This window comes from Podarcis liolepis, assembly GCF_965112155.1.
Source record: "Podarcis liolepis genome assembly, chromosome: 2".
Taxonomy (NCBI): domain Eukaryota; kingdom Metazoa; phylum Chordata; class Lepidosauria; order Squamata; family Lacertidae; genus Podarcis; species Podarcis liolepis.
Window position 1 is genome coordinate 2,818,942 of NC_139555.1, and position 16,033 is coordinate 2,834,974.

A 16,033-nucleotide genomic window follows, 5' to 3' on the forward strand; every position below is an offset into this window, starting at 1 on the left:
CAGCAGCAAGGGCCTTGCTTCCTGATCACCACCTACTTTGGTTCTGTGTTTCCATCAGTCAGTTTTCTCCTTAAGCCAGAACAGCTCCTAATTGCTGCATACCTCCTACACAAAACAAGTGATTCTTGGGTGCAGAAAATGAATGACGACATCTTTGTGTAATTAATGCTTTTATTAAACAAGGTCTGAGGTGAGAGGTTTGCTGTGCACAGACACCATTTGAGGGGAGAAAAAACACAAAAGAAATGCTCACATTCATTCCCTCTCTCTTAGTTTGGGGGAGTGAACGCATGCAGTACTTTTAAGGCCACAGTTCCTACCAATGCTTATTTTTATGTGTGTTTATTACTTAAAATATTTTTTAAAAAGCAAGCCCCATTGAATTCAAGTAGAACTTCCTTCCTAGTAAAAATGCACAGGGTTCATTGAGAAGTTCAGCTATGTCTACTGCAGGAGGAGCAACAGTGGAAGCATCACCACCAGCTTCCTAAAAGAAAGGTTACCTGATATCATGCAAACCAGCTGGGTGGGCGATTCAGCATCACTTTAACTTGTCAGCTGTGGAAGGTTAGGACCAGGAAGATTTCAACACTTTCTAAGTTTGTGTGTGTGTGCATCTTTGGTAGGACCTATGAGTTGGGATTGGGGAGGTGATCCAACCGAAATCTCCTGTGGGTTCTACAGAGGCTCATCAAGGATTCCACAAAGGGGCAATCCCATCATGGTAAAAGAATCAAGCAAAGACAAAAGTCCTTGCATTGGAAGTTTATGTAGAAAAACATTCCAAGGAGGCAGAGAAAGTTACCTTTGGGGCTGTTTCCATGTAGGAGACAGGACATTGCATCAAGCTTCATTACCCCTGGGTATAAGGCACCAAGGCAGCTCTATGTTGCCCAAGGTTCTCTTTGGCTTACAGCAGGATTGGGAACAAGTAGCCCTCCAGACATTATTGGACTCCCATCACCTGGCTGTTGCCCATGCAGGCTGGGGTTGATGAGAGTTGGCAGTCCAACAACATGGGTTGGCCACAAGCCCTGCCTGCCTGCTCTGTACTATGAGAAGCTTTGCCTGCTGATTTCTACCATTCAACCTGTAGTTGAAGGTATAAGAGCAGCCCTAGCTTCTCTCCCTGCACCCAAAAAGTCACTGATAATAGTTCTTGAGTAAAACAGGAGTGTCTACAGACTTGCGGGGGGGGGGGGTTACTTAGACCATAAATCACTTGTGTATATAGTCAGGGTAGGTGGGAGAGGAAGGGATACAAAAAACTATATATGCATAGCCTAAACAGCACAAAGAAGAGATTTAACAACAGGTTGAGGAGACTCTCAGCTCTTTAGGTAGGGGAACTAGGGGAGAGAAAAATAGATGGAAAAACAGGGGGAGATGGCTTGAAATCTGAGTAGGAGCAACCACCCTGCAACATTTTGTTGCAGGTCCCCCTTGTGATAATATCTGATGCCCCAGCAAAGGTTGAGAAGAAGAAAATTGCTCCACTACCCCTTCTCCTGCCCTTTTCCCTCCCCAATCCTCCCATTGACCTTTTGACCTGGCTAGATGAAAGAAGGCTCATTGGATTTAAGGCACTCTAAACTGCTGGAGGTGGCTCTTTTGGGATGCAAACAGCATCTCAGTTGGACAGCACATCTGAGGACTCAGACACCAGCTTCCCATCCCGAGTCTCGATCTTCTTGATGACAATGGCCCTTGACTTGGTGACTGCAGAGCTCTCCAGCGGGGAAGAATTCATGGAGTATCCACCACTTGAGTATGAAGAGCTGTAGCCACCCCCATAACTACTGAAGCCACTGGACAGACCACCTGGGTGGGAACAAAGGAGTTTAATATTAGAGACAGAGTGGTGTTTCCAAACCCTAGACAGGGGAAGAAGCTGCCCCAGCTAACAACATCTACAGCACTTAAGAGCAGCCCTCCTAACCCAGGCCAGTGGCCCACCTAGCCCACCAGCCTGTTTGCATGGTAGCCAACCAGTGCGCCTGTGGGAAGTCTGCAAGCAGGACCTGAGCACAAAAGCACTCTCCCCCCTTGCAATTCCCAGCAAGTAACAGCCAGCAATCACTCCGAAACTGGAGACAGAACATAGCCATCATGGCTAGCAGCCATTTACAATGATGAAAACTAACCATTTTGTTAATCAGTTCCCAGAACAATGTGAGTCATCCGTGTAACAGTGGGGCAGTCCTGTTAAAAAGTTTCCTCTGGGCATCCCAGGGTCCCCTTGGTCAGGACTCTGGGACAAAACTGATTTCAGGGCAACGATGATGCTTCTGGGATCCCCCCCCCCCCCGCCCTCCATAACACAATCTGCATTGGGGAATTATCAGACTTAATCCCCCCCTCTGCTCCTATTATTGGCAGAAACTGGGGAATACATGACACAGGGAGCCTCCCAGCTCCTTCAAGCATAGATAGTGGATACCATATATTTTCAAAATTTCCACCTATCAATGGAGGTTGGTTAACTGGGACAAACTTTGCCCTGCCCACTGCTCAACCTGCCAGGCAGCCCTTTTCAGCCATTCCAGGAGTTGCACTGGCTGTCAACCTCCTGCCCATGTAGAACTCAGAGGAGGATGAGGACCAATCTAGAAGGAGTTGGCTTTTGCATTGGTAGCGCTGGCTATATCTGCTTTTCAACTGGTGTATCACCAGCAAAACATTGTGATACAGTGGCGCCCCGCAAGACGAATGCCTCGCAAGACGGAAAACCCGCTAGACGAAAGGGTTTTCCGTTTTTCAATGCACTTTGCAGGACGAATTTCCCTATGGGCTTGCTTCGCAAGACGAAAATGTTTTGCGACCCTTGAGATTTTTTTCCGCTTTCTCCCCCCCCCCCTTTTCTAAGCCGCTAAGAGCCGCTAAACCGCTAATAGCGCTAATCCGCTAATAGGGTTGCTTCGCAAGACGAAAAAACCGCTCTAGACGAAGAGACTCGCGGAACGGATTAATTTCGTCTTGCGAGGCACCACTGTATAGAAAAGGGAAATCTAGTTGCCATGACTTCCATGCCTCAAAACATAACCCCGTGGATTCATCCTATGCCTCTATTTCAATGAAGTTGCAAAGTCTGCTTACCTGAATAGCCGGTTGTTTTGGTCTGAATGCTCAGGTTCTGCATCCCTGACTCCAGCCTGCCAAAGTGGGTGGAGGGGAAGACAAAGCAAAAACAAGATCAGCATGCAGGGACAGAAGAAGCAGGGACAAAAAAATGGAACTGCTAGAAGCAAAAGTCTATGTGGAAGTGGAAGCATTTGTCTATGTGCCGGCAATCCCAACTGCTGCACACCCACGCAAGGACAGAGCACTGGAGCATATGCTGCTGCCAGAATGTGCTACTGATTGTGGGGGGTGGGAGGAGAGGGGGCTCCAGAGAGCTGGGGGTTTTGCAGGTGTATTCTGCAACATGCCATTGACAAAACAGTGGTGGATGCTTTACAGGTGAATTTCTACTGGACAGTCCAGTCCATTCTGCATTATTGGTCGTTCCACTAGCTTTCAGGAGGGGCACTCTGGCATTAATAATCAGTGTAATAAAAGGAGGACAAAGAAAAGGCATCCCAGAGGAATTGCAGTATAGTTACTACAGAAGAAAGGGAACATGCACCAACTGGAAACAAAGTAGTACATTAGCCCGCAAAATTTTTGCAGGCACAAGCAGTCCTGGAAACTAGATCCCATCCCACCCCAATGCCACCAAGAGCACTTTTTTTTTTAGAAGTACACATGTCTTGGCACCCACCTGTTCTCTTCTCCTTCCAGAAGCTTCCTATAGGTGGCGATCTCTATATCCAAAGCCAGCTTGACATTCATCAGCTCCTGGTATTCCCTCAGCTGGCGGGCCATGTCTTGCTTGGCTCTCTGCAGGGCAGCCTCCAACTCAGACAGTTTGCTGCTGGCATCCTTTAGGGCCAACTCCCCACGTTCCTCAGCCTCAGTGATGGCAGCTTCTAGATTAGCACGCTGGGGAGGAAAGGAAAAAGGGAAGAGCCCAATGGTTTTCCCATTTGCAAGAGAGACATTCAGCACTGCCTGTTAAAATCCCAAAAGCCAGAAGCAGTGGTGCAGTGCTCCAGAGTGCATTTGGGTATGTGCATATGTGTGTGTGCCAAAGACTCAGTCCTATTTCTGCCTCTGGGTCCCTGTCTCCAGTGTCCTGGAGCTGCCCAGTCTGCATGAAAGAAAGGGGAGTTTTTTCACCACTGAGAATAACACAGTCACGATTGAAAGGAGGCGAGACAGCCACTGAGGACTGGCTCCCAGGGTCACTCTGGAAAAGAACACTGAGGAGGAGCTGTTCTGTCTGCTCCAAAACCAAGCATTTAGGAGCACTGAAAACACTAGGTGCTTCAGTTTCAAGGGAAATGGTGCACTACAAGTTCTGCCAAGAGCAATGGAACTTGAAGGAAAGCACAACCAATATGATATTGGAGCAATCAAAATCATTTGCCTATGTACAGGTAGGTGGTTGAGTTCCACGAGGTCAGAGGCCTGCCTCTTTGGCTAATGTTATTATATATGGCACTGTATCAATCACAAACATTGCCTCCTGACCTGGCCTTTCAGACCCTCAATTTCTGACTGTATCCGGTTGATGATCCTGTTGAGCTCGTTGATTTCATTCTTGGTGTTGCGGAGGTCATCTCCATGCTTGCCCGCCACTGACTGGAGCTCTTCATACTACAGGGAGGAGATAAAAAGAGAAATGTGACAACTTCCAAAAAAGGTGGCTGTCAGTAAAAGGCGAGGGTCAGAGAATCTCAAGAATCCAGCAAGGGAAGACCCTTGCAGACACTCAGATGGGAGTGCTCTGTTACTACTGCCATGACAGACAGATTAAACACTTAAAACACACACACACACACACACACACACACACACGGGCAACCTCTTAAACATGGAGATGTTTAAACCTCCACAGCTGTGCCTCTCCCCCAATGCCCTAATGCTGCAGTAAGACTGAGGGGGGAGTCTTCCACTGGTGAGCGGTGGGTGGGTCCCCTCTCTTCCCCACCAACCAGGGAACAGAGCAACTTTTCTCAGATGTTCTTATCTCCCCCTGACCCCTGTCCACTTGCTAGGAATGATGGGAGCTGTAGCCCAACAACATCTAGGGACCAAAGATTGAGAAAGGCCTATTGACCTATTGACATTTCAGAGCAGACATGAGTCTAACATAGCATACACACCATACATTTAAAACACATTTAAAGCACTCCCGCCCCTTTAAAAAAGGAATCCTGGGAATTGTAGATCTGAGCAGGGTAAGCTACAGTTCCCAGCATTCTTTGTCAGGATGTTCTAGATGTTGCAGTGTGTAATGCAGCACAGGCACAAAACAAATTGGGGGGGGGGGCAAGTCTCCTAAGCTACTTAAGATGTCCCATTGGAAGGGCTAAACTAGGGTCAGCCCCTGAAGTTCTTGGAGAACAGGTACAATATGAATGGGGCAGGTCCTCTGCATATGCCTCCTGCAACTTCCAAGAAAACTGGTAGTACACTGGAGTGGCTAAGAGTATGAGTCACAATGCAGAAATACTTCCTAAATCTCACTTCAGCCACAAACGCTCCTCATGTGGCCTTAGGCAAGCTATTATCTCTTAGCCTCACCTGCTTCCGTCTGCAACACAAGGATGATCATAGTAATACAGGGCTGTTGTCCCTGAGATAATATATATGTTATGCACATTGCTCATACTTTATGCCAAATTATGATGATTAACGTGATTGATGTCAAAGGGCAACTTTCCACCCACCATCATCTCAAATACTGACGCTCACCAGCATGCGTTTGGCAGCCCCACTCCCATCATCCACCCCATTTGCAGATTCTAGGATTAAGGCAGTTCACTTCCAATTAAAAAATATAAATCCATCAGACAACATAGAAGCCAGGAGACGCAGCACATGGAATTCAGGGGCATTTCAGAATAGAATACACCAACTCTTGTCAGAACGCCATTCTGCAGGTTATGCCAGTAAATGGCAGTTGTTTTGGCAACCCTACCTTATGCAAAAACTCACAAAATTCAGGATCCTTTCTAACAAATTTCACATGCAAAGTTAGCTAATCTACTGGAAGGACACTAGCCCTTGGTATTCTTGCCAGCAGTCTATACATACATTCCCCCTCCAGATGTTGCAGATTTCCTCCATACTCTGAGTCCAAGCAGATTATTTTGCTAGGATTGTTGCTTTTTAATCTGAAATTATGGGGCAGTGTTTATCAATTTACCATAAAGGTGGCGCAACACAAGGGTGGAAGCATCATGTTTCAATATAGTCATGCCATTTCAATTATGTTATCTGAAACTGGCTGTCTTTCACTAAGGAGAACAGATGTAAACTTGTTGGCAATTCAGGGTTTTAGAAGGCAAAGATTTACATCCTTGGCACTGTGGGAAATTTCACTCTCCCTGGCCACACGGCATGAATGTGATGTGAGGACTGTGATGATAACAGAGAGTACTGGGGGTGAGCGAGTCAACCTATTGCAAATAAATATGAAAATCCTCAAGCTCATTCACATGAAGTTTCTCACCATTTACTGGGGTTTCATGTCTAGCTAGAAATACCAACAAAAAACATTGAGAAACACAGATCAAAAGGTCCCGTCCCCCTTGTAATATGCCAATTTGCACCCTAAGCAGGAAGGATTCCTAGCCCAGGCAGGAGTAAGCAAGGCAGGGGGGCTCACCTTGATCTGGTACATGCTCTCTGCCTCAGCCCGGCTCTTGGCAGCTATTTCTTCATACTGTGCTTTGACCTCAGCAATGATACCATCCAAGTCCAAGCTGCGGTTGTTGTCCATAGACAGGACCACAGAGGTGTCGTTGATCTGAGACTGCATCACACGCAGCTCCTGCATGGAGAGAAAGTTGGAGGCAATTTGGTATTACCATCATTAATCGTGATCAGGAAGCAAACAGCCATGAGGAAGCAAAAAGGCCTTCAAGAACATGAAGGGGCATTTTATCATGCTTGGTGGACATCTTAAAAAAGCTTTAAAAATGGATACAAATACATTAATACAGAAGATTTTGAGGGTTAATATTCAACTGAAGCCAGAACTCCTCCTGCTGGGACTAATAGGATACACAACTAGAAAAAGATTATGGAAGATTATTTCAATATTTGTTCACAGCAGAGATTATGCTATATGCACAAAGATGGAAGGACTTACTATTAACTACTATGGAAAAATGGTTATTAAAATTATTGGATTTGTCAGAGATGGCAGAGTTGACGTGTTCAGAGAAAAGTCATTGTTGACATTTATAAATCATCAGGAACCTCTTAGGGACTTTTTACTGTGAAAAGGAAAATGGAACTTGTCTGGATAGCTGGGTTTGAAGACTGAAAAAAAGGTTGGTTTATGGAAAGTAGAAGAATTAGATGTTATTCTGGAGCAAGTGTTTTGCGTAAGTCTATATACAGCTGATATAGAATCAGGTCTTGTCCTTTCCTTTCCTCTTTCTTTATTTCCTCTCAGTTTTTGTTAAAACATGCTTGGTACTTGATGTTAACTATTGTACATCATCTTCAATTTTTCAAGCTTTAAATTTAAAAAATTTCTTATGCAATGAACCAAGAAAGGCCTCAAACTACATGCTCTGCCACAAAGGCACAGCCCTCTTCTCTGCAAGAGGTTTCAACAGTTAGGGTCAGGGACAGGGATGTTGGGCTGCCACACCTCTCATGGGCACTTGTCAGGAATGATGGGCGCTGGAGCCCAACAACATCCAGAGCGCCCCAAGTTCCCCATCCTGGTTCTACTCCATCACCTGTACTGAGATTTCCTAGGCCACGTTATTAGTGGTCAGAGCAAAGTTTCCAAGAGTCCAGCTTCCTGGAAGAAAGCAAAACACTTTGCCCAAGAATGCCTTCAGAGATGCAGCCCAATAAGATAAGTTTTGCTAAACTTGAGCCACTGGAAAGTCAACTTTAACGGTATTGGAAGGAGGAGTTTCTTCATGTGTCAACACACTAGTAAGAGTTGCTAAAACCTTATTAAGACCAGGACCCAGGAAGCTAAAAAGATTTTCAGCATTAGACATGGAGGTGGAAAAAAGATTTGCCATAAAGTTTAAAGACCCTGATAGCCTCTTTACACAACAAGTCTGGAGGTGGCAACACAAGAACAGGCCTTTTTTGCAGTGGCTCCGTTTGTGGAAAGCTCTCCCCAGGGAGGGTGGCATGGTACCTTCATACACTTTTAGGCGCCAGGCAAAAACGTTCCTCTTTAACCAGGCCTTTGGCTGATTGACATGCAATGCCCTTGCAATGCCCTTTCAAAATGTGTGTGGTTTCTTTTGCGGGGAGGGGTATTGGGCTGTTCTTGTTTTTATTTTGCTTATGTATTTTGTGTTTTTATATTTGTTCTGTTCAGAGACCTGTGGGTATGAGGCAGTAAACAAATTTAATAAATACTAGTAATAATTTCAGTCCATGGATATGTCTGGGCTGCCTATTCTTATTTTACAGGTTCCCCCTGGTATTCCCAAGCAGAATAGGAGGAAAGCCCAAAGGAACCTGCTTTGTCCTGCACCAGAAGCTTGGGTCCATCTAGTTAAGTAATGTCCATGCTGACCAGCTACAGGGACATGACAGGGATTGCACCTGGAAGCCCTGGCACACTGGCCATTCTGTTTCCTTAAAGGTGATGCCTACCTCATCATACAGCTGCCTCAGGAAGTTGATCTCGTCTGTCAGGCATTCCAGACGGGACTCCAGCTCAACCTTGTTCATGTAGGCCTCATCCACATCCTAAGGAGGTAGAGCACAAGCCACCATTATAATTAAAGACCTCTACGAAGTTGTCACAAAGCATAATAACCACTAGCTAGGAAATCACTCACCTTTTTCAAAAGGACAAACTCATTCTCCTTCTCAGTACGATGGTTGATTTCCTCTTCATACCTAAGGGGAAAAGGAACAGGATGGATTAGTTTAGGTGACAAGTGAGCCTAGAATGGCTTCATTTAAACCAAGGCCACATGCTTTTGGTGCAATAACTGCTTTGGGAAGCATGTGTGGAGACACTGCATTGGAGCATGTGCAGAGTGTGCATATGCCTTCTCCTAAGAAACTCTAAATATCCCACATGCAACCCCAAAGGACCTCTATAACAGAGGAATCAGACATCATAAACTTCCTACCAAGGCTCAGTCCCAACAGCTTTCACTTCACAAAATTAGGTTTTAGCTGGTTCAATTCACAAACCAAAATTAAGGTGACACTCAGCTAGCATCCCGTTCAATTAACGAGCGCAGCCACATCCGGATGACCACATGATCTCCATCCCCAGGTGCATAGGATTGCAGCCTCTGTCTTCAGGTGCAATCCAATCCCAGCTGTGTTCCTCTTTATAAACCGCCCCCTTTTTTCAACATGTTATTCCAGTCTGTTTTCTCTTCCTCTTTTGTGAGGCAAGGTGCATGAGTGGCAGACACCACCACAGACATAATATATGCCAAAAATTCATGGAGACGGAGATCCTAATCCTGTTCTGGAGATTGCTCAGGAGTGGGTTGTGGTCTAATCACCAAAGGCTGCCCAGCTCCTCCTCTGGGTCAGAGATGTCTCCTTGGAGTTCCAGGTACCACACCCCTGCACCCTCCCAGTCCCGGGAAAGCTTGCAACCCTAATGAACAGTATTCCCTTCACTGTCAAGTATGTCTGGAGAGGCAGGCAGGGTGTCCATATGTGTCAGCCTCATTTTGGAAATAGACACTTGCAAGACTGGTTCGTTCACCCTGCTGGTGGTGCACTGCAGCAGCTGTAGTTGCGCTCGGTACAAGGAAGAAGAATAGCACACTCAGGTAACATGGTGTGTACACTTGACTGAAGAGTCGGGGGGGGGGATAAAGCTACCATGTGCAGGTGTATGACTCCATCCGTTACTTCCTCTTAAAAGGAACAATTCATTTCAAGTGTAGCATTGTTTAGAGATTGTTTTTTGTATGCTTTTTAATTTTCATTTCTCCAGAAGCTTTGAAGCATCTTAGAAACATAGGGTTGGAGATCTTAAAGCAGTAAAATAGTCACCATACAATCTGCCCTTCTCATGTTGTAAGTTTCTAGAGCCCCACTCCGCCTTGAGAGTGACCACAGGTGTGTGAAGAGGAATGTGGGGGAAGCAGATGACAAGAGCATTTATTTGCTCCAACACAGTTGCTCCCTGGAAAGAATTCCTCTCCTCCCATCTTAAAATTATATTAGCACCAATCAGGTTCCTTCTTTGGCAGAGTTTGCTAATGTTCCTGATTAGAGTGGGGAACCTGGTTAGCACGGACTGCAACCCAGAGACTGGGACTATTACATCTGCATTAATCAGACATATGGGCAGCAAAAGGTCAGTCAGGAAAACAGACACCACTGCCAACTTTAATATAGGGAGCGATTCACACCACTGGTGTGGACTAACAACTTTTATGTTAAAAAGAAGAAATGCAATAACTTCAGGAAGCCAAATAGTAGAGCTGATTCCAGAGCAACTATGGAATTTTCACAGCCTTGACAACAGGCGTGACTCAGGTTTCGCTTAATGCCATTTAGTCAGAGGAAGATTAAATGATGAAGGTGCAATAACCCAGCTGCCCCCCCCCACTCACCTAGTCTTGAATTCTTCTACAAGGCCCTGCATGTTGCCCAACTCAGCATCCAGCCTCACTCTCTCCTGCCCTAAGCCATCCAGCTGCCGGCGCAGGTTGTTGATGTAGGCCTCAAACATGCCGTCCATGTTGCTTCGGGTGGTTTTCTGGTTTTGCAGGAGACTCCATTTGGTGTCCAGCATCTTATTCTGCTGCTCCAGGAAGCGAACCTGGAGGCAAGGGGGGAGAACAGAAGGGATTCCATCCAGTTAAATACTCAACATAGAAAGCTCACTTCTGTAGAAGTCTGCAGTCTCTTCCACCTGTTTCATCAGATGCCAAAATGGTGTAATCTTCTATCATCTCACAGTTGGCACACCCCCACCATATATTTAAAGCAATGGCTTCCCAAGGAATCCTGGGAGTTTACCCCCAACACAGAGCTACCAACCACACTAAATAAATTTCAGATCCCAATATACTTTTTTGCAGGGGGAAGACTACCAATGGCTACTAGCCATTGTTGAAACACCAGTGACTGAGAGGACCTTGCTGCTTCTGCAGATCAGAAATGACTGAAGGGCACATTCTTAAAAGCCCTCGGGCCAAATAAAAGACCTTTAGACTACCAGCAGACCTCTGGTTAAGAGCTTGTTTGACAGCTGTTGCCCAGGTTCAAACACCATAAACAGATGGTCAATAAAAGCAGCTTAATTTCAGCCTAAGATGTGTGTGTTAATAAAGGTTGTCCAGGATACAGGAGAAAGCTTTTTAGTTCAGAGTGCCTACTGTTTGCCAGAGGTCTTCCCCCTTTTATACATTTGGCCTTGCATTTATCACTCCTTCTCCCTCACCCCATCCTCCTGCAGTGAAGACTGGGCCCATAATGGAGACCACTTTCAAAGCTCCCTGTAAAAAGTTTTTTTCCACACAGCAAAAGTTCAGCCCACTATCATGGATCAGAGAACTTTATGAAGGCAAACTTTTCAGCAGCACTAACAAGGGGGGGGGGGATCTGATCAATATTACAAGCTACAAAGCCACATAGCAACAACTGCCAAAGGAAGCAATTAAAAGCAACTGCCACTTGGCAACCATTTTCATGCTCTCCGGCAAAGGAAGCAGGGCGAACTTCCTATTTGTTTTATACCACTTCCACAAGCCTCGCTTTCTTTCCCCACCACCATCATTAGGGTTTCCATATTTCAAAAAGTGAAAATCTGGACACAAAAGTTGTTGGGCTTTTTCTGTAAAATCTAAAAAAAAAGTTTTTGAGCTATTTTAAAGGAAATTTGCCAAAATCTACACTTCCAACATGGGTTGCCATATGTCCAGATTCTTCTGGACATTAAAGCGATTTATGCGCAGGCGCTGTTTCAAACAGCCGAATCCTGGCTATGTTCGGGAAATTCCAGCAGCCCTAACATGAACAAAAGATTCTGAGAGTTGTAGTTTGTTGAGAGCAATCGATTTTGAATTAGAGGTTCATTGCCCCGACGTCAAAGAACTACAGTTCCATGGTTGTAGTGGCAAAATGCTTATTAAAGCCAGATTTAAGCATATAAGATTACCCCCAGGTGATAAGACATACAGGTGAGTTGGCATTGCTGGTGTTTAGGTTGTGTGCTTAATCTGAGGCAGCACTAAGACTTAGACCTGGAAGCCATTTTTAAATGCAGAATGCAGAAGCCCTGTCAGATGGCAAGTAACAACAACGGAGTGAGTGTCTTTGTGTACACCTTCTAACCACAAACAGTAGAGTCCTCAGTGTGGAGAGAGTTGTATTTGGGCTCATCCACACTTCCGCTTGAGCCCTTCCTAGAAAACAGGTTCAAGTGGTTTTCCTGCTCCCTTCTCAGGGAAAATCCACTCCTTTGCTCTAAATTACACCAAACTTCAATCTGGGGGGAAATTACCTTTTGCTCTGAGTGCTAAAGAGCTATTTTCCAGGGCGGGGGGAGCAGTGGGACTGGAGGAAGTGTGGATAAGCCCTCTTGTCTAACCTTATGGAGCCCTTCATCTCTGTAGGTTCCAGACATGAGAAGCTGCAGCAGTGTTAGAGCTAAAAAGGTGTGGAGCCAATTGGTGACTCCTGTATTATTTATTATTAACACTAATAATTACCCGAATCCTGTCTGGCTCCACTCAGGTACCATCTGGTGCACATTCAAACACCACACCTAGTCTCTTAATAAACCCGATTTAAAACTCTGCATCTTTTTGTAGGAAACAGGCCTGACATGAACTGAATGCAAAGGAATCCAATTAACTGAAAGCATTCCTGCAAATTCGGAGACAATACAAAAATTGGAAGGGCCCCGCCCAGGTGTATCAAGGAGCCTGCCACAGGCTCCATGCAGGAACTTTTGCAGAAAACTATTATAGGCGAGGAGGACCTTCCAAATTTTGCAATCCAGTCTCTGATATTCTTTAGTAAAAACTTGGCATAGCCAGGAGTGCACATGGAATTCAAGTTGGTGGTTCTCTCCCTCTTCCCATTCTGCTTTAGCATAAGTGGTGCCATACAGAAATAAGGCTTCCACTTTCTAACTCTGCTTATAAGAGTTCAGAAGCTGGCTGCAGGATCAAAGTTTGTAAGCTCCCTCTCCTCAGCTTCACCTCTCATACCTGCATATTTCCTCCCTCCTACCTGCTCCTGCAATGGCCCTGACTTTGGCAATTGGTTACATCAGGCTGAGGATAGTTAATACTAGGGGAAATGCTTTTAGTCTTCCTCCTTTGAGGAAGTCTGAAGGCTTCTACCCACTAGTATTCAAAAGAGACATTCGGAAACCCAGCTCACAGGAAGCTGCCCAATAGGAGTCAGACCACAGGGCAGGACCGAGGGCAGCTGTCTTCACATTTTCACTCCCAAAAGGAGAAAGCACCACAGGAGGGTAAACAGGAATCCCACTACCTAGAGTACATGCTGGGGTCCCCAAGACTGGGGAATGGATGTCTAAATAGGACCCATACCACTGGTTAGCAGGCAGCCTTTCAAAGCTTGCTTCTAATGATTAGCCTGCTCAGTGTTAGCCCAGGGTCAGGGTCAGTGAGAATGAAACTTTTGATCAAGGTTGAGAGCACAGAGGGAATTGTGAATGGCAGCAGCGGGAGACAGCCAAATCCTGCAACCACTCCTGACATATAGACTATAATTAGAGAGTGGAAACATTATGGCAGCACCTGGCAAAATAGCTCCTGAGAAGTAAGCAGCACAGAGTTAAACGGAGCTTACTCCCAGGTGGTTGCATAAAGGTTTGCAGCCTCAAAAGGCACCTTTAGGAAAGCCCCATCTGTTGGCAAACAAAATTGCTCATAACCTTTGACTAAGGCCTCTGCAGAAGGGGGCAGCTTGCCCTTCCATCCAGGGAGGGCATTCAATGATATATGGTGAGTCATTGATAGAAAATGTGATTGAGGACCTTACGGTTTCCTCTCTTTCCCTACCCACGTCCTTTTTAACCAGGAAAGTAGACAGAACTTTTTTTGTGTAGTTGGCTCTCACACCTGTAGGAGGAGCCTTTGCTTGTTCAACTGGTCTGATCACACACCGGACCAGCTCTGATTCCCCCACCACAGGGGTGAGCAAAGTCCAGGAAACTTTCAGCCCATGAATGTGCTCTTTAAAAGCGATCTTTAGCCTCTAGTTTCTGGCACAGATTCCTGCGCGCCACCCAGGAGTAGAATCCAGGTTTCACTTTCTTTGCCTGCACAGCAAAGGCCTCTCTTGTGCTTCTCCTTCACTGTAAAGACTGCCATTTGCCGAACTCCCTTTCCTCCATCTCACACCTGGGTACACACACCTTCCTTCATTAAGGACAGATCAGCTGACAGAAGAGAGATGCGAACTTTTACAGAGGTTCCCTCACAGGTCGATTCTAACCGACCGCTTGGGCTGCCACCCTACAGCTTTCCACCTCCGTCCTCCTCACAATTTAATCTCCCCCATTTTATCTGGGATTGCACGCTCCCGGGAGCCAGGGACCCCTTTTCCCCCTGTAAGGCGCTGGTGGTGCCGCGTCTCTAACCCCACAGTAACACACCGGGCGCTAGGCAATAAAACCATGGAGTCCTCTAGTCCCGTCCCCCCCCCCACCCCCCGCTGAAACCACTGGGCCTCACTTCTTCCGCGCGCCCCCCGCCCGCGGCCCCACCTTGTCAATCAAGTTGGCGAACTTGTTGTTGAGGGTCTTGATCTCCTCCTTCTCCTTGGTGCGCACTTGCTGGATGTTGGGGTCGATCTCCAGGTTGAGCGGCGCCAGCAGACTCTGGTTGACGCTGACGGCCGTGATGCCGCCGCCGCCCAAGGACGAGCTGCTTCGGAAGCCCCCGCCGCCGCCGCCGCCGAAGCGGCTTCCCCCGTAGCTGGAGGAGGCATAGGAGGTGCTGACTCGCGAGGCGCCGACGGGGCCCGCCGTGTAGGAGCGGCTGCTGAAGGAGCGCGCGGGGCCGCCGGAGGAGCTGCGGAAGGACGAGGTGGACGTGGTGGTGGTCCTCTTCATGGTGGCGCCTGCGGGGTCGAGCGGAGCGGGAGGAAGGCGGTTCGGGCGGCGGGCGGGCGCGCACCTCCTTATAAGCGCTGCGGGGCGAGGGGGCGGGCGCGGTCCTGGCCGAGCGCGGACTCGCCGCACCTGAGTGGCTTTTTCGAAAGCAAAGGGGCGGAGCCCGGGCCTGCCTCGCCACGGCGGGGGCGGGGGGGGGCGCACCTGTTTTAACCCTTCTCTCGCTGGAGGGTAACCCCGAGCAGAAAAGAGAACCCTCTGCCCCCGCTCGAGGCTTCTCTGCGGCCGAGACGCCCAAAGAGGGCAGCAGTTGCCCAAGTTTGTCCAGGGGACCCTCCCTTCTCGTTCTTGGGGAATGGCACAAAAAGGGCCTCTGCAGCTGGAGCTCTTTAACGCGGCTTTCCCCGGACATTTCGACACCTGGGAGGAACGTTTCCAGGTGTGGCCCCGCTCTGTTAAGTGGAGACCGGGGGTGTATGTCTGCGCGGACTTGTAAATGGGAGCAAGGCAAGGCAGTGAATATTCAACCTCCACTGGGAAGTAAAATAACAACTTAAAAGGAATAAGCTCCTGAACAGCAAAGCAAAACACCTGTTCAAGATAAAAAAGGTATATCTTGCCGGTGTTAATAGCCATACAAGTACAAAAGATCCCCCCCCCCCCATAAAGACCATATTAGAAGGAAGGAAGACAATTTTAGTTAAAGCTTTGATATTTGTCTCTGCTTTTGTCCTGGTTTTCTCCCATTCTTGTTCTTCATGGAAATAACTCCTTGTAATCACCATACTTTCTGTATTCCAATAAAGTTGACGTTTATAATAATACCCCAAAAAATGACTGAGGGGACAAACAATTTCAGATTGCCAGCTACTGCCTTTAAAGAGCAAATTAGGGGCTAAAACAGATATGAGGTGGGAT

At 46.9% G+C, this 16,033-nt stretch overlaps 1 protein-coding gene across 1 annotated transcript; it reads right to left on the minus strand.

The window, feature by feature from the left end:
* Positions 1–153: 153 nt before the first annotated feature.
* Positions 154–15,204, minus strand: LOC310699346 (keratin, type II cytoskeletal 8-like). The gene is made up of 9 exons (XM_083487017.1): positions 14,768–15,204; positions 10,632–10,840; positions 8,877–8,937; positions 8,689–8,784; positions 6,716–6,880; positions 4,573–4,698; positions 3,761–3,981; positions 3,097–3,152; positions 154–1,821 (listed from the first exon to the last, which is right to left on the minus strand). The coding sequence occupies exons 1-9, from the start codon at positions 15,113–15,115 to the stop codon at positions 1,631–1,633; spliced, it is 1,473 nt and encodes a 490-aa protein (XP_083343143.1). The 5' UTR covers positions 15,116–15,204; the 3' UTR covers positions 154–1,630.
* Positions 15,205–16,033: the final 829 nt, after the last annotated feature.